General features: G+C 45.7%; 1 protein-coding gene across 6 annotated transcripts in view; it reads left to right on the top strand.

The window, feature by feature from the left end:
* GNB5 (G protein subunit beta 5) overlaps positions 1-25,781 on the top strand; it is a 52,946-nt gene extending 27,165 nt beyond the window's left edge. For 4 of the 6 annotated variants that reach the window (XM_049706004.1, XM_049706005.1, XM_049706006.1 and 1 more), the window contains 8 exons: positions 1,207-1,283; positions 7,469-7,601; positions 13,195-13,338; positions 15,131-15,222; positions 18,347-18,395; positions 20,043-20,139; positions 21,528-21,694; positions 22,877-25,781. In XM_049706004.1, coding sequence (XP_049561961.1) covers positions 1,207-1,283; positions 7,469-7,601; positions 13,195-13,338; positions 15,131-15,222; positions 18,347-18,395; positions 20,043-20,139; positions 21,528-21,694; positions 22,877-22,918 — 801 coding nt within the window. In that variant the 3' untranslated portion in view covers positions 22,919-25,781. The remainder of the gene's footprint in view (positions 1-1,206; positions 1,284-7,468; positions 7,602-13,194; positions 13,339-15,130; positions 15,223-18,346; positions 18,396-20,042; positions 20,140-21,527; positions 21,695-22,876) is intronic. The other 2 variants (XM_004281667.3, XM_004281668.3) reach the window with 1 other exon arrangement.
* The last annotated feature ends 872 nt before the right edge of the window (positions 25,782-26,653 follow it).

Genomic DNA, 26,653 nt, shown 5'->3' on the forward strand with positions numbered 1-26,653 from the left:
CTGGGGAATAATAAAAATGACAGCGTAACAATTTGCAGAGGGCTTTCCTCTACATCACTCTGCCTCTCCAGAACTCCTCAGCATCTTCAGGGGTGGGGCTAGGGGGTTGCTTCTGCTTATGCCTTAGCATGGCGTAGAGCACACGCCTCCTGATGTCTGGGGAGCCATTGGGTTGCCGCTTGTGGCCCCTGGCAGGGCCATAGTTATCACTTGTCAGCAAAGGGGCCGGGATGCCCTGTGCTGAGAGTGGCCACTCATTCGTGGAAGTAGGTTATTCATGATGTCTGAAGGGCTACTACTCCGTGAGTGACAAAGAACTTTGACAGGCAGTATCAAGGCCCATGACTCCCCACAAAAACACAGAGAATTATAACAGGAAAGAAGACCAGCACTTGAATGTACTTTACAAACCATCTAGTCCCATCCTCTCCCTTCCCAGACGGAGAAGGAGAATGAGGTAAGACAATGGCCAGCCTGTGTGAGGCTGCACGTCTCGCTGGTGTTAGAACCAGGTCCAGGGCCCATGGCTCCCATGGAAATAGGGCCACAGACTCAGAAGTTTTTGAATCATGCCTTAGTTGCTTATATGCGTGCAGGAGAATACGGGTGACTCAGACCCCAGCCAGGAGCCGAGGACTTACACCTCCTCTGAATGCTTCCATGTTACAGGTTCCCTTTTCTCCCAGAGCACAACTCTAATCCCCCTCCCCAAGCCCACCCCCATTCCTACCTGCCCAGGAATGGTTTAAGACCCACAGAGGACAGAGGCTCTTGTATACTCACTCACAGGTAAACAAACTTGTAACATACATGTAAAAAGATTCAAGAACACGTTTTTAAAATAGAGGGAATCTGAGTAAATAAGGTGAAGCATATACGTAAGTGAAATGAAATTCAGACAGATCTTTCAAAGAAAATGAGCCCCAGTATTCATTCAGAACAGCAGGGGGAGTATAACAGTAAGAAAGAAGTAAGACGTTAAGGATATTCTTTTGCTAGTTGAGATTTTTAACTTTTAGAATGTAGGACATAAAGTTTGGTTGATTATAGAGGATCTGAGTCTCCTCATCAGTCTCAGCCCAAACCACTGACCTTTGAGACTAGAAAGTAATTTGGTAGATGCTTCAGTGATTTTACTTGGTACAAACTGACGTTTGTGTAGAAGTGCCCTCGTTCATTGCGTGCGTGGTGTGTGCTGTGTTGCAGGAGCACGCGGTCACGATGCCCTGCACGTGGGTGATGGCGTGTGCGTATGCCCCATCGGGATGTGCCATTGCATGCGGGTAAGTATGGGTGACACAGCAGCGTTTCACATGTCCTGTTGGCCATAAAATACTGTTCTATGACCTCTCTCCTGGAGGTCAGGTTAATATCTTTAGTCTCTACTTCCGTCAGAGGTGAGAACTCACAGGATGTGTCCCAAAACCTCCATCACAAATCACAGTGTTAGACTGTCCAGTGGCCAAAACCCCAGGCAAAGACACTCCCAACAGACAGGACATTCCAGGGCCTTAGAGATCACCTCCCAGTAGTGAAGGGCAAAGGCCAGACCTTCCATTAAGTAAGGTTAATTCTTCAGTACTCAGTAGGAATGATAAATACTCTACATTTAAAAAAACCCTCGGGTAATATGTTTCTAATCGGGCATTAATTCTAGCAAATGCATAGCGTTGGATGGGTTATATAAATTTCTCAATATTTGCTATTGAGATATCAGATGTCTAGCACCAAATTACAAAAAGAACACATTGGGTATATCCTTCTGTGATATATGATGAATATAATAATATAGCACACAATGTCTTCAACAGTAGTTCAGAAAATGATTCTGTAGGCTATTTCTTATTTTAACCCTCACTACATGAAACCCAGTGGAGGGATTTCCAGGAGGACAGGGGGACAGTCAGGGGTGAGAATAATTTTACAAGGCCCAGGTAAACAGCTTTTTTGGTGACACCCGGTGCAGAGAGAGTACAGAGTGGAGGAATGGCTGGCGCCTTAATCTCTTGTCATCTCTGTTTCCCGGGTCCTGGCATGTGGTAGATGGTCAAGGTCTGCATTGGCTGTCTTACAGGCTGATATAAAAACCAAAGTAGAAGTTCAAGGTGTGAATATTTGGGAAAGCACTTTTTAAAATATCGGGAGTCCCATGGTTGAGGAGAGAGCAGAAAAACTAAACTGAGAAAGACTGAGTGCTCATCTTAGATAAAAGCACCATCTGCCCTAGTCAGACCATGCCGCGATTCGTTTTCAGTTTCCAGTGATAATCTAACATAGTGTTTCCCAGCTATGGCTTGTGACATCCCTGTAACTCCATTATCACACAGATCCACACCTATGTCATATTCTCTAAATGTCGTTACAGGTGACAAAAGGGTGTTTTTCTCTTCCTCTGGGTCTATCTCTCAGTTGGTTCCAAACTTGAAAGCTGAAACTCTACCAGTATTTATACAATTCCGTTCTCAAAAAAATGTGTCAGTTGATTTTATATACATATATGTGTATTTTTTATTTGAAGCCATATCACCAAGAAGCCTTCATTCAGGTATTGTACACTTGCTATGAGCACCTGTGTGCAAGGCACTGGACTGGGTGTCCTAGGGAAATTCAAAGATGAATAAAACGTAGTACCTGCCTCCAAGGAAGAATAAAAAAATAACAATAATGACCACTTCTTGAGCCTCTATCATGTGTCAAGGGCCATTCTGAACTCTATATTATCTTCACAACAGCCCCTTGTGAAAGGTGAGTGGGATCCACTCCATTTTATAGTTAAGAACACTGAGGCTTAGAGAGGCTAAAAAACATAACAAAGGTCACAGAATGAGTTCGGTACTAAAGCAGAGATGCAATACCAAATGCATCACATTGCAAAACCTTTCTGCTTCTCATAGCAATGCAAATAAACCCAAGTGTGAGTGAGTATCCCGACAGAGCTACAGAAATTACTCTGAAGCTTCAGAATAAGAGAACATGTTTCACCTTGAGAGTCAGGGAAGCCCATAGTCTGAAGCATGCTGGTTCATTGTCACAGCCAAGTGCAAATCATTCCCACTCACACCATCTATAAACATGCTGCCAAAGCTAGTTACTGGTAAGAGACTACCCAAGTCTACACCTGCACCTCCAAGCATTTGGAAAGGCAAAGGGGTCCCCTAGGTTCCCCAGGGCCTCAGAAGGGAATGCCCCTCCTAAATGTCATTCCCCACTAAATGGAAGCAGAGCTCCTTGGAGTAAGACTGATTGTAGGTCTGGGGCAGGAAAAGAGTAAAGTGAGCCTAGGATATTTTCTTGTTCCAGAAAGCAAGGGAACACTCAAGTCATATTAATGGAACCTTATCAAACAGAAACAGGAGCCACTTGAAGGGCCCCCCGCCAACTTTCCAAATTGGGATAATTTTAGCATCACATGGAATAATGGTAGTAATGGATCATAACCCAGTTGAAGAGAAAAAAGAATCCATGGGTGTGCAGTGATACTGGGAGGAGGAGGGATTGGATTTGTCTTTACAGAAAAATATCAGCTGATAAATGCAGAAGGAATTATCAAATTAGAGGATCACCATTTTGTACCATAAAGTAATATTTTATTCAAGCAAGGATAATCATGCTAAAGCCATTGTATGATGGTTGTTGGGAACAGGATATTAACATGACCTAAAGGTGTCACACCACAGATTATTATTACAGGCATACCTTGGAAATATTGCAGGTTTGGTTCCAGACAATTGCAATAGAGCAAATATCACAATGAAGTGCGTCACACAAATTTTTTGGTTTCCTAGTACATGTAAAAGTCAAGTTTACACTATACTATAGTCTAAGTGTGCAGTACCATTATGTCTAAAAAAAAATGTATATACCTTAATTAAAAAATGCTTTATTGCTGGGCTTCCCTGGTGGCGCAGTGGTGGAGAATCTGCCTGCCGATACAGGGCACATGGGTTCGTGCCCCAGTCCGGGAGGATCCCACATGCCACAGAGTGGCTGGGTCCGTGAGCCATGGCCGCTGAGCCTGTGCGTCCGGAGCCTGTGCTCCGTAACGGGAGAGGCCACAACAGTGAGAGGCCCGCATACTGCAAAGAAAAAAAAAAAGCTTTATTGCTAAAAAATACTAACCATCAACTGAGCCTTCAATGAGTCTTAATCTTTTTGCTGGTGGAGGGTCTTGCCTCAGTGTTGATGGCTGCTGACTGAGCAGGATGGTGGTTGCTGAAGGCTGGGGTGCCTGTGGATATTTCTTAAAGTAAGACAGCAGTGAAATTTGTTTTATCGATTGAGTCTTCCTTTCACAAACAATTTCTCTGTCACATGCAGTGCTGTTTGATAGCATTATAGCCACAGTAGAACTTCTTTCAAAATTGGAGTCCATCCTCGCAAAACTTGCCACTGCTTTATCAACTAAGTCTGTTAATATTCTAAATCCTTTGTTGTCATTTCAACCACCTTCACGGAATATATTCCATCTTAGGAAACCACCTTCATTGCTCATCCGTAAGAAGCAACTCCTCCTTCGTTCAAGTTTTATCATAAGATCGCAGCAATTCAGTCGCATCTTCAGGCTCCACTGCTCATTCTAGTTCTCTTGCTGTTTTCACCATATCTGCAGTTACTTCCTCCACTGAAGTCTTGAACCCCTTACTGAAGTCTTAAACCCTTCAAAGTCAGCCACGAGGGTTGAAATCAGCTTCTTCCAAACTCGTATTAATGTTGATATTTTGACCTCTTCCGATGAATCACAAATGGTCTTAATGGCATCTAGAATGGGGAATCCTTTCCAAAGGTTTTCAACTTACTCTGCCCAGATCCATCAGAGGAATCCTATCTATGGCAGTTATAGCCTTATGAACCGTATTTCTTAAAGAATGACTTGAAAATCAAAATTTCTCTTTGAACCATGGGCTGCAGAATGGATGTTGTGTTAACAGGCATGAGGACAGCATGAATCTTTTGTACATCTCCATTAGAGCTCTTGGGTGACTGGGTGCATTGTCCATGAGCAGTAATATTTTGAAAGGAATCTTTTTTTCTGAGCAGTAGTTCTCAACAGTGGGATTAAAATATTCAGTAAACCGTGTTGTAAACAGATGTGTTGTCACCCAGGCTTCATTGTTCCACTTATAAAGCACAGGCAGAGTAGTTTTAGCATAATTCTTAAGGGTCCTAAGATTTGGGGAATGGTAAATGAGCATCGGCTTCAACCTAAAGTCACCAGCTGCATTGACCCCTAACAAGAGAGTCAGCCTGCCTTTTGAAGCTTTGAAGCCAGACGTTGACTTTTCCTCTCTAGCTGTGAAAATCCTGGATAGCATTTTCTTCCAATATAAGGCTCATTTGTCTATATTAAAAATCTGTTGTTTAGTGTACCACCTTCTAATTATCTTAGCTAGATCTTCAGGATAACTTGCTGCAGCTTCTACACCAGCCCTTGCTGCTTCACCTTGCACTCATGTTATGGACAACGGCTTCTTTTCTTAAATCTCATGAACCACCTCTGCTAGCTTCAGACTTTTCTTCTGCAGCTTCCTCACCTCTCTCAGCCGTCATAGAATTGAAGAGAGTCAGGGCCTTGCTCTGGATTAGTCTTTGGCTTAAGGGGATGTTGTGGCTGGTTTCATCTATCCAGACCAGACTAACACTTTCTTCCTTTCAGCAATGAGGCTGTTCTGCTTTCTTACTCATGTGTTCCCTGGAGCAGCAATTTTAATTTCCTTCAAGAACTTTTCCTTTGCTTTCACAGCCTGGCTGTTTTGCACAAGAGGCCTAGCTTTCAGCCTGTCTTGGCTTTCAGCATGCCTTCCTCACTAAGCTTAATCATTTCTGGCTTTTTATTTAAAGTGAGAGGCATGCAGCTCTTCCTTTCACTTGAATGCTTGGATGCTATTGTAGGGTTATTAATTGGCCTAATTTCAATATTGTTGTGCCTTAGGGAATAGGGAGGCCTGGGGAGAGGGAGAGAGAGAGAAGAACGCCAGTCAGTTGGAGCAGTCAGAACACACACAACATTTATCGGTTAAGTTCACCATCTTACATGGGCATGGTTCATGGTGCCTCAAAACCATTACAATAGTAACAGCAAAGATTACTGATCACAGATCACCATAACAAATATAACAATAATGAAAAAGTTTGAAATATTTGTGAGAATTACCAAAATGTGACAGAGACACAGAGTGAGCAAGTGCTGTTGGAAAACTGACACCAATAGACTTGCTTGATGCCAGGTTGCCACAAGCATTCAATTTGTAAAAATGCAATAAAGCAAAGCGCAATAAAACAAAATATGCTTGTAATTACAAACAAATCACCCTTACCATGGAGAGATCTGGTGGTCCCCACTTTGACCAAGTAATCAAAGTTGGCGTCACCAATCTTGACACAAGAGGCATTGCAAGCCTCTTAAAGTGAAGCAGTAAGAAAGAAAGAACACAATATCACCTTTATATATCACATTTATATTATTGTTAAAAATGTTATACTTGAGGGACTTCCCTGGTGGCGCAGTGGTTAAGAATCTGCCTGCCAATGCAGGGGACACGGGTTTGAACCCTGGTCCGGGAAGATCCCACATGCTGCGGAGCAGCTAAGCCCGTGTGCCACAACTACTGAGCCTGTGCTCTAGAGCCTGCGAGCCACAACTACTGAAGCCCGTGTACCACAACTACTGAAGCCCGTACACCTAGAGCCCATGCTCTGCAACGAAGAGAAGCCACTGCAATGAGAAGCCCATGCACTGCAACTAAGAGTAGCCCCCGCTCGCCGCAACTGGAGAAAGCCCATGCGCAGCGATGAAGACCCAATGCAACCAAAAATAAGTAAAATAAAATAAAATTTTAAAAAAATGTTATACTTAAATATAACCATTAAGAAACAACATGACAAATCCAGACTGTGTGACATTCTGTAGGACAACTGACCTAAGTTTTCTCATTATAAACAACCAAAAAAATGTGTCTGTTCTCCATTAAAAGTTCTAAAAAAGATATAAAAACAGAATGTAATGTGTGGATCTAAATGGGCCCTGGATCCTGGAGACAGTTGGGAAAGACTGAATATGGATAGCTTATTAAACGGTGTTTGGAATTTTTGTTTTCGCAGATGTGATAATGAGTTAGTGATTATAGAATATGTTCTTAGTTTTAGGAGATGTAAATTTGCAGATTGAAGTATTTAGATGTAATGTGTCATGTCTGCCACTTGTATTCAGATGGTTCAGAATTTGCTCCCACAAATATGGCAAAATGTTAAGTTAGTGAACGTATGTGAAGAGATCTGGGTGTTCATAGTACTATTTTCTCTTTCAATTTTACTGTACACTTGAAAATCTTCAAAGTAAAAGCTGAGGGAAAGGTTATAGCATATGATACTGCCAAAGGAAAACCATTTGAAAAGTTTGTGTGAATGAGAAAGCATATGAATATTCTACTGCCCTATGTTAACATTTGACACTTCTGTCTTTCCATGCTAGTGGCTTGGATAATAAGTGTTCTGTGTATCCACTGACGTTTGACAAAAATGAAAACATGGCTGCCAAAAAGAAGTCCGTTGCTATGCACACCAACTACCTGTCGGCCTGCAGCTTTACCAACTCTGACATGCAGGTAAATAAGGGGATGCATGATGACGGGCCAGCCTGCTGGGGAGCAGGGTTGGTCGTGGAGAACTAAAGTGGAGTTGCAGGCGAGGAAGCTGTTCTGGTGTCCCTCTTCACAGGAGGCTGTGTGCACTCCAGTTGACTCTAAGAGGAAGCTCCTGTTGTTTTTCATATATATGTGTATATGTATATATGTTTATATGTGTATGTGTGTATGTTTATATATGTGTATGTGTGTGTACATGTATATATGTTTATATGTGTGTGTATACGTGTATGTGTGTGTGTTTATATATGTGTATATGTGTGTGTATACGTGTATATATGTTTATGTGTATGTGTGTATATATGTGTGTGTATGTGTATATGTGTGTATACATGTATATATGTTTATGTGTATATATGTGTGTGTGTATATATGCCTTTTTTTTTTTTTTTTTGAGCATGCCACTCAGCTTGTGGGATCTCAATTCCCCTACCAGGGATTGAACCCAGGCCACGGCAGTGAAAGGGCCAAATCCTAACCACTAGACCACCAGGGAATTCCTGGTTATATTATTATTTTTAATAAAATCAGAAATGGGGAAATTCAGGGCTTTTGACTGTTGGCAGAGATGAGATGAACTCCATGCCATATTGAACCTCCTCCTCTAATTGACTTGGTGGGGGTGGGAGTGGGTCAAGGAAACTTCTGGGGTGGTGGAAATTCCTGTCTGGGTCAGAGAGGTGGTTCCAAGGTGCCTCCGTATGTGAAACTTCACAGGGTGCTGACTTTCAGAGTTGTGCACGTGACACGCCTCATCGTACCTATTTTCCACTCCTGTTTTAACACATTCGAAAAGAAAAAGCATCAGAGGGTAAATCTGTGCCCTACTTTGAACAAGCCACAAAGTGGAGACAATCCAACTTCAACGCTTTGGCCACGTTTTCTCTCACAAGTCCTAAAGCATCCTATCGTGTCTCTGTCACATCTCTCCAGAAAACCTGCACAGATGCCACCACCCGCATTGCCAGATACCAGGGGTGACTGAATAGCAGGGGAGGCTGGGAGCTCAGAGCAGGAGTGGGGGGTCGTAAACGTGCTGCAGGGGCCACCCTGGAGGATGAGTGTGTTGCCAGTGAGGTGGAGGGGAGCATTGTAGGAGGCAGGTGGCCCAAGAGGTGGGCAGGGCCCGATCACAGGGTGCCCTGAGTGGCGGGGCTGACCCTACAAATGGCAGGGAGCCATTGCTGGGGCTGGGGCAGATTGGGTTTGTTTGAAGGAGGAGACTGAGTCAGATTAAAGGCCACTCTGGCTTCAGCTGACTGACGTCAGCGGCGGGGTTGGGGGGGTGGCAAGGATAGCGGCAAGGAGACCCGGGGATGGGTAATTGTCTCACTTCTGACGGGAGGGCTGTTCGGACTTAGAGGGCAGCGTTTACACCTGTTTTTCGCGACCAGGAGTCTTGCAGGCCTGTGCAGTAGAGAGTGCTGTTGCCCTGGCTGCTGCAGTGGCCAGACCGGTTGTCTTGGGGCCTGAGGGTCAGCCAAAGCAACAGAGGATGTTTAGTCTCCTGTTCTGGATGGTGAATCCTGAACAAGCTTTTATTATTCTCTGTGTTTTGTTTTTCTCACTTGCAAGTGAGGATCGTAGTAAATTCCTCCCTCATGGGGTTTTCTGAGGATTAAATGAGATGATTCATCTCAAATACTTAGTAAATATCAATAAACATTAGCTCTTATTGTTTTGTTATTTATATTAACGCAAAGCTTCATGGGTGATTCAGATGCATAGCCTAGTTTGGGTACCACTGAACTCATGAACTAAGCTTCCTTCCAGCTCTGGGATCTAAGATGAAAAACAGAAACCTCAAAAAGCTGTTATAAGACCTGCAGATTCTCTACATTCCAGAATAAATGAGTGACAATGAGTTAGAGGATCTGTTTAGTGCATTTATCATAATGAATGTTTGGTTTATAAAATTTATTTTTACTTACATTGTAATGAAGAGCACAAATATTTAAAATATTTTTTAAATATTAAGAAGTTACTGTTAACTTTTAAAGACTATTCATTTCTTTGACTGAAGAGTATGGTATGGAAAATTCCCATTAAAGAGCTAGACCGAGGGAATCATTTCAGGCAGTCATTTGTTTGGACCTGATGTCCCAAAAAAGATTGGCAATTACTGGCCCCTTTGCAAATGTTAGGACAGGACTGGGGTGGAGCATCCCCTAGTGGGTGTGGCCAGCAGAGATTGGAGGGAATTGTAGCACATCACAAAATACAAGTTCTCAAATTAAGACATGGTCCAAGTCTTGTGTGTTCCTAAGCTGCTCTGACCAGCCTGAGTCCTCTTGTCAGGTGTACAAAGGCCTCTTAAGGGAAGTCGAGGCCAGAGGGAGTCCCATGGGCAGCTGCATGGGCTTTGTAGCCTGGAGGGTCTCCAAATTTGAGAGCTGCCTGCAAGTGGGGGCTTTGAGGAGGGCCTTGGGGCCCACACCCAAGAAGCCTGAGAACTCTGGAACTTAGCCAGCTCTTTCTCCATGGAGGGGCCTCTCCTGGCTGCAAGAAGATCCTAGGCCTCCCAGACTGCTGGCAGGAACACACTCCCAAGACGGTGTGGCCAGCAGGTGCAAGGCCAGGGTGGGAATGGATTCTTTCCTTGTAATATGTCCCCTCCCTGCAAGAAACAGAAGATTCTTTTACAAGTGCTAGGCCTAGCGTGTGAGAGGGAAGGGAAGAGAGGGGGAAGGAGGGAGAGGATGAGAGGAGACCACCAGCACGTGGAAACTAGGGGTGCAGCACAGTCAGTGGGTGCACTGAATGCTGGCAGTCCTTTAAGGCCTACTTCCTGTTTTCTTTCCTCAGCCATCAGTAATCTCCACCCACAGAGGGCTCTGTTGTGGGCACTTACACTGCAAGAGCCCCTTCCCACACTGTCTTATCACCTCGTCCAGCCCCTGTGAGCAGCAGGAAGGTGGGGCGTAGGGAGGCTCTGCTTGCCAGGGCTTAACCCTTGTGGGTCCCCCTATGGCTGCTCAGAACCATGCTGGCTCCAGGGCTCTGCGATACCATCAGCTGGGTCTTTGAGGCCTTGAGCCCTGGATCCCCACTGCCTTTCTCCCAATTGCAGCAGAGCCCAAGCCTCACACACACTGGCAGCAACAAAATTTAAAACCCTAGTTCTGGCCACCATGCCTTTCCCCAGGCACCCCAGTGTTCTTCTTCATTCATGGGCCAGCCTTTGTACTTGAAACTATCCAGAGTCTGCTTGAGGGACAGCTGCACTGACCTCAGACAGATTTTCCTAAAATATACCCTTGATTTGGTCATTCTGCTCAGAAGCTTTCCACAGGTCCCTCTTGCCTACAGGCTAAAGTCCTGACTCCGTACCCAGGCACACCTTTCATTCACTGCACAGGTGCGCCTTCCCCTCAGCTCGCTCTGCTCTCCTCCCCTTCCTTAGTGAGTGGCCAGCTCTCAGTCCTCCTCTGAGATCAGCTCACATGTTGCCAAAGTGGGTTTGGTGTCCCTCTCACAGACCTACCTATATCTCAGCACTTCTCACTCTGTCGTAAGTGATCATTGTCTCGTCTGCCAAGACCATCAGAAACACCTGCCACCCAGCAATGCTAAGTTTATTAGACCTACTGCAGCAAGGGAGAACCCCAACTTGACAGAATCACTATACCGTCTCAAAATGAAGAAACTGGGGAAGGGTCCTTAGAGGGTTTCAGGGTCCAGGGTGAGTGGTCCAACCTCACCATGGTTGCAGACCCTGAATTGCAGTTCTCTGTGGGTCCTGAATAAACCCATCTTTGCTGGAGAAATACCTGGCAGTCTATTTGTTTCAGGTCAACAGCTTGCTCACCAGGACTTGCTTTATAAGACCCTTACCTCGCTGGGCTTACCAACCCTAAGCTATTATGTCATAACTAGTTTTCCACCTTAAAAGACCCACCTTAAAATGGGAGGGCACACACCTTGGCAGCGGTCGTGGAGGAAACCGGCGAGGCTTCCGGAAAGAGCTGGTGAGCAAGCTGCTGCCCCTGCGCTTTTTTTGCCTGCAACCATAGCAAGTGGACCATGGCGAGGCATGTGCAAGTCCCCACACAGCAAGGCAAGGAGAACCGTTTTACAGGGTGGAAAAGGAAGTTGGGAGGATTAAACAGAGTTCATGGCTTTTCTTTTTTTTTTAAATTTATTTATTTTATTTATTTATTTTTGGCTGCATTGGGTCTTCATTGCTGCACGTGGGCTTTCTCTAGTTGTGGTGAGCGGGGGCTACTCTTCATTGTGATGCGTGGGCTTCTCACTGTGGTGGCTTCTCTTGTTGCAGAGCACGGGCTCTAGGCTCGCGGGCTCAGTAGTTGTGACTTGCAGGCTCTAGAGTGCAGGCTCAGTAGTTGTGGCATGTGGGATCTTCCCGGACCAGGGATCGAACCCGTGTTCCCTGCATTGGGAGGTGGATTCTTAACCACTGCGCCACCAGGGAAGCCCGAGTCCATGGCTTTTCATTGGCTGAATCCTTCCCAGGAAAGAAGAGAAGTCTGTCTTCTTCCTGTTGGTCTCTATCATCACAGGACATGAAGGCTCCCCCTTCCGGTCTCCCACTGTATTTAATTGAGGCTTCTGTTTCATTAATTTTTTACAAAGCTGTTAGTCTTGATAAGTAAGCTTAGTTGGTTCACAGTTTTATCTTGCAGGAGCAGTTATTTCCTGGAGCGGGCAGCTAGGTTATTTTTACTTGGTTTCTCAGTATTGTCTAATGCAGCACCGGGAAGTGTGCCTGGCCCTGGAATTGATTAACGTAGGGACAGGGAGTTTGGTGGGTTTCAGTCCTTCCTGACAATCCTGTTAACCAAGTTCCAGGAGAGCAGAGACCAAGACACAGTCTTTCTGCAAACCCTGATGCCTAGCGGAGGGCCTGGACGTGGTCAGCACACGGCAGATGCTGGTTGACCCTGTGTGTCTGTCAGCACCACTCAGTGGCCCAGGGAGCCTCTGGGGGATCCAGCTACAGGAGACTGTGTTTAGCAAAATCCTGCTCCAGGTGGGTCCCGGCAAGCAACGTCAGCATCACCTGGGAGTTTGTGGGAAATACAGAATCTCAGGCCCCACCCCAGGCTCTCTATTAGCAGCTGCGTGTGGGGTTGCACATTAATGTCTGGGAAGCACGACGCTGGGCTTGGGTGCTTGTGGGAGCCGCTTGAGGTTCTGTGAAGCAAGCGTTCACAGAGCCCTTCCTACGTGGCAGGCAGGTATAGAGCCCCGCAGGTACCACAGGGAGACCTCTGGATTCCATACTCTGCAGGAGGACAGGCACATAAACAGCTCCAGGACAGCGAGGGTGTCAAAAATGAACTGTTTCTTTCTCAGTACCAGAGAAAGAGTTCTGTGCTTGAGTCCAGATTTAGCAGGGGTGTGTGTGTGTGTGTGTGTGTGTGTGTGTGTGTGTGTGTGTGTGTGTGTGTGTGTGTGTGTGTGTGTGTGTGTGTGTGTGTGTGTGTGTGTGTAAGGAGCCTCCTCTTCCCTGTGGAACTGTAAGCATCTGCTTGGCTTCCCCTGACAGGGACATTAATGACAGCCACACCCTTCCTGTCCTTTCCTGCGGCAGATCCTGACAGCGAGTGGCGACGGCACGTGTGCCCTGTGGGACGTGGAGAGCGGGCAGCTGCTGCAGAGCTTCCATGGGCACGGGGCCGACGTGCTCTGCTTGGACCTGGCTCCCTCAGAAACCGGGAACACCTTCGTGTCCGGGGTAAAGACCCAAGGAAGATCTCTGGGGGGTCCTTTGTCCACTAGGGAGGCTCATGGTAGCACTTCCTGTTAATCTGTGGGACTAGACTGGACACTTCCCTGGATGGGGCTGAGATTCCTTAAATAAGTAGCAGAGAGTGAGCCTCTGAGACCTTTAGAGACAGTCGCTAGGCACCAGGAGGCTCAGGTGGCAGTGGTGGCGAAGCATCGCTGTGGCGTGATCAGAGCTTTGACATTGGTGGGACACTCTCCCGCCTCACCCCTGCCAGTCGCCAGCCCCTCCCACTCTCCGGCACAGGGAACAGCGTATCTGAAGGCTACGAGTCGGACAGGCAGGCCACCATGGCAGAGGAGCACCAGATGAGCCAGGACACCTGGGACCCACGTTTGCTACCTGACTCTACATTTCATCCTCTGTAAATTGGGCATAAGGCACGATAGCATTTGCCCCCTACCTTCCCCAGGATATTGTGAGCAGTAGAGGGAAGAGTTCACAGTGTGGTATGCAGAGAGGCAAGTATTTCTATGGGCACCTGGGAATAAGAATGGAGAACTGAGGTGGCTGGCCTGACCCCTGGGTCCTGTCTCATCTCGCTCAGGAGACAAGTGATGAGAGAGGACAGAGATGCAAACGCTGTCTAATGAATGATGTTTGCTCCGAGCTGCCCACATCTTAGTCCTGGGCCTCAGGTGAGGGCTGTGAGGCCTCGAGTTGGCAGGGACCCTGATTTTCTTCTTGGGTATTTGGCCCTATCTGTGTACATTTCATTCTTGTGTCTTTGTATAACTGTATTTATCCCTACTCAACGACACTCTTTTTTCAACTGTTGGTATCGTTGTGGATTGTATCGTCTCTTTCAGAGTATTAAACTCCATCTGATTTAGGGTCCAGTAACGATTTGAAGAGACTCGCTGATTCCTTTGTGCACATTCTCAGTAAAGATGCTTGGAGTGCTGAACTCCCACAGCAGGTCTTGCTGAGACATCAGTCGTGGCACCTCATCCACCCTCTCCTCTGAGTTGAAACCAACAACTTGGACACTAATTTTAACCCATGACTCCTTCTGTTTGACCTTTGAGAGTCTAATTGTACTGCTCATGCTTGATCACAGAAGGCTCTGCAGGAATTTATCAAAATGCTCCCAGAAGCAAGAGAGTATGTGAAAGCCTAGTGTTCATGATTCTCTGGGTCATGGTAGCAACCCAGAGAAGGTTCGCTTTACAGATGTTGAGGCAGAAGTCCAGGGAGGTGACTCGCCTGAGCCACCCAGCTGACTGCGGGCAACACCCTGACTAGGCTGCTGGGGTGCAGCTGGCCCAGGGGCACCTGGCTCTCCACCTGTGCTCAGGCTGCCCCACACACCTGAGGCAAAGCTGGGAGGTCCCACCACACCCACTGTCCACCTGCCCTCCTCTCCTCTGGGCTTACAGAGGCAGAGATAAAGAGGAGGGGGAAAGAGAGGGAAAAGTGAAGAGAGATGCCCAGGAGGAAGGAGAGAAGGAGGCTCTGGAGAGTTTGCAGCCCCTCAGAAAGGTGGGAGAGAAGAAAACATGCTTAAAAGGGGGCTGGGTGCCTTCCCTTGCTCGTCACCCTGACCCCAAGACCTCTCTCTGGCCGCGTGAGGGCTTGTCAGTTGAGGAAAGTGGCCTTAGGTAAAGCTAGTGCCAGAAGAGCATATTGTCAGCCATTTACTAATGGGAACTAAAAGGTCTCTGTGACATAACCAGAACTCATGCCTGTCTGTAGACATTCCTTGCATTGTACATAACTCTGGGTAACTTTCTGTTTGTAGGGGTGTGACAAGAAAGCCATGGTGTGGGACATGCGCTCCGGACAGTGCGTGCAGGCCTTTGAAACGCACGAATCTGACATCAACAGTGTCCGGTCAGTGAGTAGAATGTTCACGTTGCTCCTCTGTCCTCCAGTGTTCCCCGGCCTGGGCTAGTACTTAGCCTCTAGGCTCAAGTTACTTGGCCGAGAGAGGCTTTTCCAGCAATAATGGCTGATTTGTGGTGGGACTGAACAGCACTCCCGATTTCTTGGAGAATTTTAATATAATTGCACTAGGGGCAATGGATATCATCCTGTCTAGGTCAAGTCAGTGTTTCTCATTCATTCATTCAACAAATGTTTATGAAGTCCTTATCTGCTAGACATTATTCCAGAAACTGGGAGTACTGTTTTGAACAAGACAACATCGCTACTGTCCTACAGAAGACAAAGCACAGATAAACGTGCTGTTTAAGTACTGCTAAGTGCTAAGAAAAAGTAAAACAGGGAACTGTGATAAGATGGGTTATTTCTTTGAATGGTCAGGCCTCTCTGATAAATTGATGTTTAAATTGAGACCAGGATAATTAAGGAGCCAGGCTTGCAAAGAGCCGGGGGGAAGATCAGGGAGGTGAGATGTTCAGGGACCTAACAAAAGGCCAGGTCACCACTAGCGAGTCCTGAGCTGGGGAGGTGGCTAGCGTGATCCACGTTTTGCCTTTAAAAGGTCACTCTGGGTGCTGTATGGAGAATGGATTGTAGGGGAGAAAGAATGGAAGTATGATGGCCAGTTAGAAGGTTGTTGTGTGAGTTTTAGAATGAAATGATGGTGGCTGCAACTAAAGAAGACACACAGGGAGGACAGAAATGTCTAGAATTGTGAAGGACTTGAGATTTTATCCTAGCTGCAAGCTATGAAGTAAGGCTGCCACAGATTCATGGATGCTGCTAGAAGGCATGAGACTCCTGGGTTAGAGATGAAGGATAGTTGGTTACTCATAGTGATGGCAGTAGCTGGGGTATCAGCATTTTTGTGCTGGTTACCTAAGCCCCAATTCTATAGGGTCACATGAAAGGGCCAAATGACACCTGCCCATGCAAAGGGCTGCATTATAGGAGAAGAACCCTGAGCTCAGGGAACCTGTATCTTTTATAAGGGGCAGTAAGCATTGATCCATTTGCTAAGACAGGGAGGGTTGGAGGCAGTGCAGGGAGAAGGCAGTGGTTGCATATGGATTCTGGAGCTCTGTCTTGGGCTAGCTAAGTCTGAGACGCTATTATACGACCAAGTGGAAATGTCAAGTAGGTAGCAAGAGCTGTGAACCGGATTCCAAGAGAGAGGTCAGGACTTGACATATATATTTAGAAGCTGGCACTGTCAGGACAGCATTTAAAGTATAATCACTCAAGAATATTTATACTTAGAGGGAAGTACTAGACTTATTCCCCTTAAAAGCCAGAACACAGGGCTTCCCTGGTGGTGCAGTGGTTAAGAATCCACCTGCCAATTCAGGGGACACGGGTTTGAGCCCTGGTCCGGGAAGATCCCACAGGCCGCAGAGCAACTAATCCCGTGCGCCACAACTACTGAGCCTGCGCTCTAGAGCCCGTGAGCCACAACTACTGAGCCCGTGTGCCACAACTACTGAGCCCGTGTGCCACAACTACTGAAGCCTGCACGCATAGAGCCCGTGCTCTGCAACAAGAGAAGCCACAGCAATGAGAAGCCCTCACACTGCAACCAGAGAAAAGTCCACATGCAGCAGTGAAGACCCAACACAGCCAAAAATAAATAAATAAAATAATAATAATAATAATTTTTAAAAAGCCAGAACACAATAAGAATACTTAATTACCTTAGTGGTAGAAATATTAATGAGAATTTTCAAGCTCTTTGACCTCAAATGTAGGAAAGGAAAACAGGGAAAAAAAAACTATCACTTTTTGCAAACGTGCAGTAATTACCCAGAAAATCCAAGGAAATCAATTGAGAAATTACTACAGATAGTAAATGAGGTTTTTTGTGTTTTTTTTTTTTGTGGTACACGGGCCCCCCCACTGTTGTGGCCTCTCCCGTTGCGAAGCACAGGCTCCGGACGCGCAGGCCCAGTGGCCATGGCTCACGGGCCCAGCCACTCCGCGGCATGTGGGATCTTCCCGGACCGGGGCACAAACCCATGTCCTCTGCATCAGCAGGTGGACTCTCAACCACTGCGCCACCAGGGAAGCCCAGTAAATGAGGTTTTTAAGATACAGGATAGAATATAAAGCCACAAAACTAAATTAAATCCCTATATATTCATGAAATAACAGCTTAAACATGCACGTTCTCTCACCCATGCTGTTCCCTCTACCCAGAACCCTCTTCTAATATCCACCAGGTCTCTACTTAGGCTGCCCTCTGTCCAGAAGGCCTGATTATTTTTCTCTTTAGATATTTATTTATTTTGGCTGTGCCAGGTCTTAGTTACAGCACACGGGATCTTCGTTGCGGCGTGCGGCATGCACACGGGATCTAGTTCCCCGACCAGGGATCGAACTCGGGCCCCCTGCACTGGGAGCGTGGAGTCTTACCTACTGGACCACCAGGGAAGTCCCTGAAGGCCTGATTAGAGGAGAGGATGACTATAACAGTAATAATCATTAGTTATTGCATGCTTTTTATTTGGCACCATGCCACGTTCTTTGTATAATACATATAGTGTCTTATTCAGTCTTTACAGCAGGAAATGTACATTATCCTCCTCACTTTTCAGATGAAGAAACTGAGGCTGGGCCAGGTGAAGGCACTTGCCAGAAGTATCCCATGTAGTGAGTGGTCAGTGCAGACAGCTTCCCGTGGCTCTGTATATCTGATTGCAGTGTCTGTGTTTATAACCACTGTCTTATCCCTTAGCTCTGGCCAAGTCTTGGGAATGGGGTATATGATCAAGGGGAAGCAAGGATACAGGGGACCTGCCTGTGTTCGGTGTCTGGTACAGATACACATATTATCTCATTTACTCCTTGCCAATACTCTGCAAGGCCAGTGTCACTGTCCCCTGTTTACACAGAAGAAAATTAGGTCAATGGGACCTTCCAGATGAGCCTCCCTTTCTGGCCTCTGTAATGAGTGGTCTGTGTATCCCTAGAAGTCTGAGGGACCAGCATGGGACAGCCTTCCCAGATGGTTCTGATGGGCACCCAGGACTGGGAATCACCACTCTAAGTGCTTTCTCCCCACACTTTCTCTCTGCAGATACTACCCGAGTGGAGATGCCTTTGCTTCGGGATCAGATGATGCTACGGTATGTTTCTAAGTTATTGAGAGCTTTTCCTATCCAAAGGAGAGATATGCTGACCTAATTTTAGTTTTCAAAAATAACTTTTTTCCTGATTACAGAACTGATGTGACTTCAATAAAGAAAACTTGGGGGAAAACACTAAATTATGTTAATCATTATATCCAAGAAAAATCACAGTTCAGTGAATTCCTTTCTGTCTTTTTAGTTTTTAAACAAAATGCTTTATAATTTGCTTTTTTCACTTAGCAATAGATTGTGAACATTTTCCCATGCCAATACATATTTTTCTCCCACATTATATTTTCTTAATGATTGAATAGTTTTCCACGTTATGGATATGCCATCATTTACTTAACCAGTCTTCAAGTTTTGGGTCATTAGGTTTTTTCCAAGGTTTTTTTTCCTGTTAAAAACACTGCTATAAGCAAATTTTTTTTTTTTTTTTTTTTTTTGCGGTATGCGGGCCTCTCACTGCTGTGGCCTCTCCCGTTGCGGAGCACAGGCTCCGGACGCGCAGGCTCAGCGGCCATGGCTCACGGGCCCAGCCGCCCCGCGTCATGTGGGATCTTCCCGGACCGGGGCACGAACCCGCGTCCCCTGCATTGGCAGGCGGACTCTCAACCACTGCGCCACCAGGGAAGCCCAAAATCAGCCTAGTTTTAAGGCTTTTGATACTAATTGTCAAATTATGTTGACCTATATTTCAGGAGAAAAAAAATATCCTCCTGTGCCCTCAAAATAGCAAATATCTTATTAAATAATGAACTGCACTCTAATTTGCTATCCTGGAAGAAATTACAGGGGAATAGATTGAGGGTTTGATAATCATGAAAATTTAAAACTTCTGTATTTCAAAAAATATTTAACAAAATTTAAGGGCATACATTTGGGAGAATTCAAGAGCTTTCAAAACTTCCCTACCCTTTGATCCAGCCATGCTATTTCTTGGGAACAATTCTATTCTAAGGATTCTATTTTTTAGCTATTCTAAGGAAAATATCAGAGATGCATATAAAGATTTTTATAGAAGAAGGATCATGGCTTCCCCATAATTTTATTTGTAAAAGAGAAAAATCAGACGTAATCAAACACTTAGCAGGGTATAGCTGAGTAGATTCTGATATATCCACATGAGGAATATAACAACCATATTACTCCTGTTTTTTTTTAAGATTATTTAACGATATGAGAAAATGCTCATAACATAATGCTAATAGAAGCAATAATGAAACATCCTCCCCATTTAAATCCACACATAAAATAGATTAAGACTGAAGGGAATAGTCCAGATGTTAGTAAATACCTCTAGGATTGGGGGTGACGTTTATTTCCTCCTTTATGCATTTCTGAGTTTTCCTGAATTTTCTGCAGTGAACACATATTCTTTGTCAGAAAAAAAAAGAGGGCTTTCATTTTTGTTTTTGTACCTAAAGAAATCTGTATTTGCTGTTCCTTTGAATCTCCAGTAATCCCTGGAGATTGATAGAAATCGGGATTGAGGGAGAAAATACTAGGAGAGAAAACGAAAGAGGTTTTTCCCTTATCCCTCAAACTACACAAGCCACTGGCACCAGCCTGTAGCTCTGTAGCCATCAATGCACCAAACAGGATCCAGAAACAAGTGCCTCTTTGTCTTCTTTGTCACCCCAGTGTCGCCTCTACGACCTCCGGGCAGACAGGGAGGTTGCCATCTATTCCAAAGAGAGTATCATCTTTGGAGCTTCCAGCGTGGACTTCTCCCTCAGTGGTAAGATTTTATTTCAGAAACTTTCCCAGGACTGTAAAACAGGACTTCAGTGAAACCCAGCTCTGCCAAGCTTCCCCTCCTAGCTAAACTTCCTGTGGGTCCATGTGCTAAAGCGTCTACTTTTGCACCAGTTCTCCTCCACTGCATTTTTGACAGCCCGCTTTGCCCTGCCTGAAGCAGCTTCCCCAGTCCAGTTCACTCCACGGGAAATGAAGGCTGGGCCCACCTAATGCTCTTCTTCAAAACAATGATGTATCAAAACTGCATCTGCGCCTTTAGGCATTTCCTCTCCAGCCTTCCATTTTCCTTTCACACCTGAAAAGGGACCTTTTTTTCCAGAGGTGGGGCGGTGGAGAGCGGGGGAGTGAGCAAGAGTCCCTTTCTTAATTCCCTGAAGCTCATGGCACCTCTGCCCTCACAGCTGGGGAGGCTGCCTGTGAAGGTTAAGGCAGCACTCGTATGCTGGGTCACTGGACCATTCAGTTTTCCCAGACACCCCCTGGTTGTGTAGCTGTGCTTTTGTGCATACATGCTGCTACTGGAACGTCTTTTCCCGTCCTTCTCTGCATTGCAAACTCCTATTCAGTCCTCAAAAGCCAGCTCAAATGTTGCTTTCCCTGTAGTGCCGTTTTTTTAAAAATTTTAAATTTAATTTTAATTTATTTATATATTTTTGGTTGCGTTGGGTCTTTGTTGCTGTGTGCGGGCTTTCTCTAGTTGCATCAAGCAGGGGCTACTCTTCATTGCAGTGCGCGGGCTTCTCATTGCGGTGGCTTCTCTTGTTGTGGAGCACGGGCTCTAGGTGCGCGGGCTTCAGTAGTTGTGGCACGCAGGCTCATTATTCATGGCTTGCAGGCTCTAGAGCGCAGGCTCAGTAGTTGTGGCGCACGGGCTCAGTAGTCAGTCGTGGCTTGCAGGCTCTAGAGTGCAGGCTCAGTAGTTGTGGCGCATGGGCTTAGTTGCTCCGCGGCATGTGGGATCTTCCCAGACCAGGGCTCGAGCCCGTGTCCCCTGCATTGGCAGGCGGATTCTTAACCACTGAGCCACCAGGGAAGTCCCCTGTAGTGCCCTTCTTAATCCCCCTTCCTGTATGATCACATAACACTTCACACATAGCTGAGCACTTCCATGACAGCCCTTACCACAGGGTGCTGCAATGATTTATGAGTCAGCCTGCCCACCACCACCCTCCACAGGGGCCAGCAACTGTGCTTTCTCCTCTTTGAATCCCCAGGGCAAAGCACAGTGCCTGGCACATAATGGGCACTAAATCACTGTTTATTAAATGAATGAATGAATGAATGAGTGAGTGCATGAGTGAGAGTCATGAAAAGAAAAACAAGAAGGAAGGAACTGGTTTCATAACCATCATATCCTCCTGCTTTAAGGTCGCCTGCTGTTTGCTGGATACAACGATTATACCATCAACGTCTGGGATGTCCTCAAGGGATCCCGAGTCTCCATCTTGTTTGGACATGAAAACCGTGTTAGTACTCTACGAGTTTCCCCTGATGGGACTGCCTTTTGCTCAGGATCATGGGATCATACCCTCAGAGTAAGAGAGAAGTTTTTCTACTTTCCTCTGTGTGTGAGAGCAGGAGTGATTGGCCTTCCTGAAAGCAGAGGGGTCAGAGTAAGCTAGGATGGGCCTGGGCAGCCAAAATAGAACTCTACTTTCAATTCTATAGCCACAGAGAAATGATTTGCCTGGGTAGGTAGTGAGTTCCCCATCGATGCAGCTATTCAAGCATAGATACCCTAAAAGTCTGATTCCAGCCTTTGACAAGTCAGATTGCCAGTCTCACCTCCCAGTAGTGCTGGGTTCTTAATCTTTGGTCACAGACCCCTGTGAAACCCACACAGGGGCTTCAGGAGACCTATGAAGCCCCTGCAATTATATGCTAAATTGTGTGTGTGTGTGTGTGTGTGTGTGCGCGCGCGCGCGCATTTTTCCAGGAAAAGTGTCCTCATGGCTTTTATTAAATTCTCAAAGAGCTCCATGACTTTGTCAGATGTTGGCTCCCTAGAAATGCCACCAAAGTAACCTGTTCATCAAGCAAAGCTTACCTCACTGTGGAAGATCACAAACTTCACAGTCTTATTAGCATTTCAGAAGGGGAGAGCAAAGGCAGGTATATATGAGGCTTGGGGAGTCTGGTTGAAGGCAAGTCTTTTGATGGAGGGACTTAATTAGGATTGGACAAATTTGTGGCATAGTTTAAGATTGTTGGACACAGGGTGGGGGGAGGGAGAGAATTTCGAAGACCGTCTTGAAAAGTAGGCGGTCATTTGATGCTGTGTACTGTCGTGAGAAGTGTGTCTTTTCTAAAGAGGGTAATTGAGTAGTCTAGTCTTAGGGTAAATAGATAAAAGGATTTTTGCAAAGTTCCTGAAACAAACAGTAAAGTTATCTGTGACTTCATCATCCTGGGCAAGAGTTTGCTAAATTAATAAACATGTCAGTGTACCCAGTGAGCTGAATGGGTACAGAGGGTTCTGGTTTTCAATCTAAGAGTTACCTTCCCTAGCAAGAAGGCCACAGATGCCCTTCAGATGATTAACTAAGGGAGAGGGGGAGCCAGGGCCAAAGAAGCACCCTTGAGTTGCTAGGAGTAAAGTGTTATCTTTCTAAGACATGTGAATGCTCTATTTTGGATGTCGTGTGTATGTTTGTGTATAGTAGACTTTGATTTTATCTCTTTAAACTCAGGTTTTACAAGTCATTAACTGAAAACAGACTAAAAATTATCTATTTGTGTCTTTGCAGGTCTGGGCTTAATCATAATTCACATATAGGTACCTGAGGATAGAATTTGAAATCGTCACATGTAAATAGATCTTGCTTCTAGAGGATCTCAGAGTTTATTGCAACTTAGCTTAAGGGAGCAGCTCCATGACTGAAAGTTCAGCAAGCATCTCCAATATTACTGTTAAAACCACCACCCTGGAAAGACCCCAGTGTGAGCCTTTAGCACTATGAGAACACCGTCAAGTACAGTGTTTTTCATTTCAAACACTTTTTAAAATGTATCTGTTTTTAAGGTTATTCTAAACTATCATCTCAACTCATTCTATCCCCAGTACAGTTCAGCATATAATATATTCCATATTGTTTCCTTGAATCAAATTTATTTTTCGGAGCACTTTAAAAGCTGATTTTTCTCAGTGTACACTGTGACTTTTGGAACGTTCCCCTGCAAGTGCTGACTTTAATGCACTGTGTGAGAAGGACAGTGTTAATTGGTCTTTGATAGAAGAGAATGCCAATTCCAAATGTAATTAGACAGAATCAATTTTTTTAAAGTGTGTTTTTATGGTGAAAGTATCCTTTTCAGCCTTGCGTCCTATTGTATTTTTTCAGATAAAACATTTTCATATGTGTAAACAGTTATAAATGAAGCAGAGATATCATAAAATAGAAGGTTTGATGTGTGAATCTTGTGATTGTGGGATATATCTCTGCATCATGGGGACAGGACGTTTTCTTAGAGGGAAAAGCTGAATGTTGTTTGTGACACAAATGCTTCTCAGAGCAACCAAAACCTTTCTGTGTAGGAACACAAGACAGTAAACTCATTTAAAAATCTGTTTGTAGTGTTAGACGTATTAGGATTAGTAGCATCTACTCAGGCTAAAATGAATCTTGTTCATATCAGTTATACTCATCTTTATTGCATTGCAAGTGCAATTACATATACAAATTAATTGATAGGTCTCGAATGATAATGTCTTTGTTTCACTTATATTGAGGAGAAATAGCATAAAATATATCTTGTCTTTATGTGAAATTCAGCAGTTCCTTCTGGAAGGTACCAAGTGTTTTAGTTACAATTTTCAGTTCTGTTTTGTTTTAAGGTGTAGAGGCTGTTTGTTTTAGAAAACTCCTCACTCATAAAGATGGCATGCACCACTTAGGGAAATAGAAGGTCATCTCAGACCAAAAATGGTGCCTGGGTGAGGCTTGCCCTGTGGGTGGTCTGGGGTCTGGCAGGCCGGGTTCTCCTGGTGCCCGAGGGCTGTGTGTGCTGAGTCCCCTGGATCCTCGGTCCCCTCTCTTGGCCCTGCTCCAGCCTGGCCCTTTTCCTAATGGTAGTTCTGGCTTTGCAGGCCCAGCCGCAGGCTCTGCTGCTTGAAGTTGCCCTTCCAGGGCTGGAGCCATCCGATAGGCCTGGACCCAGTGCCCCTGTAAACCTCAGGGGGCGTGCCAGCAGGCCCACCTGCAAAACAACTTGTTCAGGTATCAAGATGGGCCCAGTCAGTCAAAAATTACCCAAGCCAGCTTTTCAATCAACTCTTTTTAAATAAACATAATGATTATATACAATCATTTGCCAAGAAAACATTTACCAAGGGTTTTACTACACAACAGGCCCTGGAGTAGAGAGAGAAAATATGAAAGGCTCCTGCTCACCCCCCTACCCCCTCACCCCCCCTCCTCTCACATCCCCCAGACCTCCACCCCGCCCTACCCACCTTGAGAGCCCAGAGGGAAGGGGGTGCAGAGCATGGTCCAGAGGGACAACTTTTCAGCCACCTTCTCCCTCTGGTATAGATTCCAGTCTGAACAGGCGCTCAGGGAAATGGGCACAGGGTCTACCCAGCTCCTGCCAACTGCTGAAGGGCTGGCCCCACAATGTGTCCTGTGAAATTCTCAAGCTCTGCTCCCAGAATGTTCCTGAGCTTGTTCCTGGGCTCCTAGTTATGGCATCCCCTTCCCTCTCTCCCACAGACCTTTTTGTGCCTCTGCACTCTGACCTGGGCCTCCCAGAATTGAAGGAAGGCAGGGCAAAGGAAAAGTTACCCAGACTCTGGGGAAGCAAATTCAAGGTTATATGTTTGGAGAGGTGGGGGAGCATCTTCAGTATATGTGCAAAATAGGCCCTAACTTTCCAATCAAAAAAGTGACCACAATGTGACCACAAAAGTGACCACATTTCAGCCATAAAAAGAAACGAAATTGACTTATTTGTAGTGAGGTGGATGGAACTAGAGACTGTCATACAGGGTGAAGTAAGTCAGAAAAAAAAAAAATACCGTATGCTAACACATACATATGGCATCTTAAAAAAAAATGGTTCTGAAGAACCTAGGGGCAGGACAGGAATAAAGATGCAGATGTAGAGAATGGACTTGAGAACACGGGGAGGGGGAGGGGTAAGCTGGGACGAAGTGAGAGAGTGGCATGGACTTATATACGCTACCAAATGTAAAACAGATAGCTAGTGGGAAGCAGCCGCATAGCACAGGGAGATCAGCTCTCGGTACTTTGTGACCACCTAGAGGGGTGGGAGAGAGACGCAAGAGGGAGGGGATATGGGGATATATGTATACGTATAGCTGCTTCACTTTGTTATACAGCAGAAACTAACACACCATTGTAAAGCAATTATACTCCCATAAAGATGTTTTAAAAAAAAATAAAAAATAATTTTTAAAAAAGTGACCTTCAAGGCCCTAAGAAAGTATTCCCTCAAACACTCACCCCCATGGGCAGTTAGCCACCTCCCCTATAAGTATTTAATCTCACAGTGCCTGTTGTTTAGTATTTATTGATGAAATACTTGGTTGGAAATATACTACACCACATGGAGACTGAAGGATAAACCCCAGGTAATAAATTATATTTTGCATATTCAAAATAATGCTGAGTGGAGTGTTTTAATCTGGTTTTCTTTCTTTAGAGGACTTGGAGGCAAAGCTACCAAACCATTGTGGTGAAGGGGCCAAATAGATGTGCCCTGAGGTGTGCATAGCCTTGGACACCCCCTTTCCAGCCAGAGAAGAGAAAGGTTAGGCAGACACGGGGGTTAAACAAGGAGGTATGTGATGACAGGTGTTTGTGGGAAATACCTGTGAACTGAAACCAAGGCAGCTGCTTTGGAGGGAATGGGCAGCTGGCCTCCCAGAAGTAGGGCCCTGCTGCTGGTCCTGTTCTGGAATGAGCCCAAGGCCAGAGCAGGCACCCCATATCCACTTCCCTCTTCCCACCCTGGACCTCCTCTATACCCTTCCCGGGATTATAAGTGGCTTAAAGGCAGTACAGGTTGTAAGGGCCTTAGCATCCTTGCCTCTCATAGTTGCTTGGCCATCTGGCTAGAAGGTGGTCCTGCTGACACCAGGACTCATCTATAAGAGGGGGACAGCATGGGGACAAAGGATGTGCACCTAGTTTCAGACCCAGCTCTACCACTTTTACAGGATATACAATGTCTAAATTTGTCTCAGCCTTAGTTCCCTCATCTAGGAAATGGGACAGTTCCAAGGTATGTAAAGTACCTTCCCCTCCTCCCTTTCCTGTTTCCTTCCTCTGCTTTCCAACTCCTTCCCCTTCTCCCTCCTTCTCCCCACTCCCTTGCAACATCTCCTCCCTCCTGTCTCTTCTTTTTTTTTTTTTTTTGCGGTACGCGAGCCTCTCACTGCTGTGGCCTCTCCCGTTGCGGGGCACAGGCTCCGGACGCGCAGGCTCAGCGGCCATGGCTCACGGGCCCAGCCGCTCCACGGCATGTGGGATCTT

This window comes from Orcinus orca, chromosome 2 (assembly GCF_937001465.1).
Source record: "Orcinus orca chromosome 2, mOrcOrc1.1, whole genome shotgun sequence".
NCBI classification, from domain to species: domain Eukaryota; kingdom Metazoa; phylum Chordata; class Mammalia; order Artiodactyla; family Delphinidae; genus Orcinus; species Orcinus orca.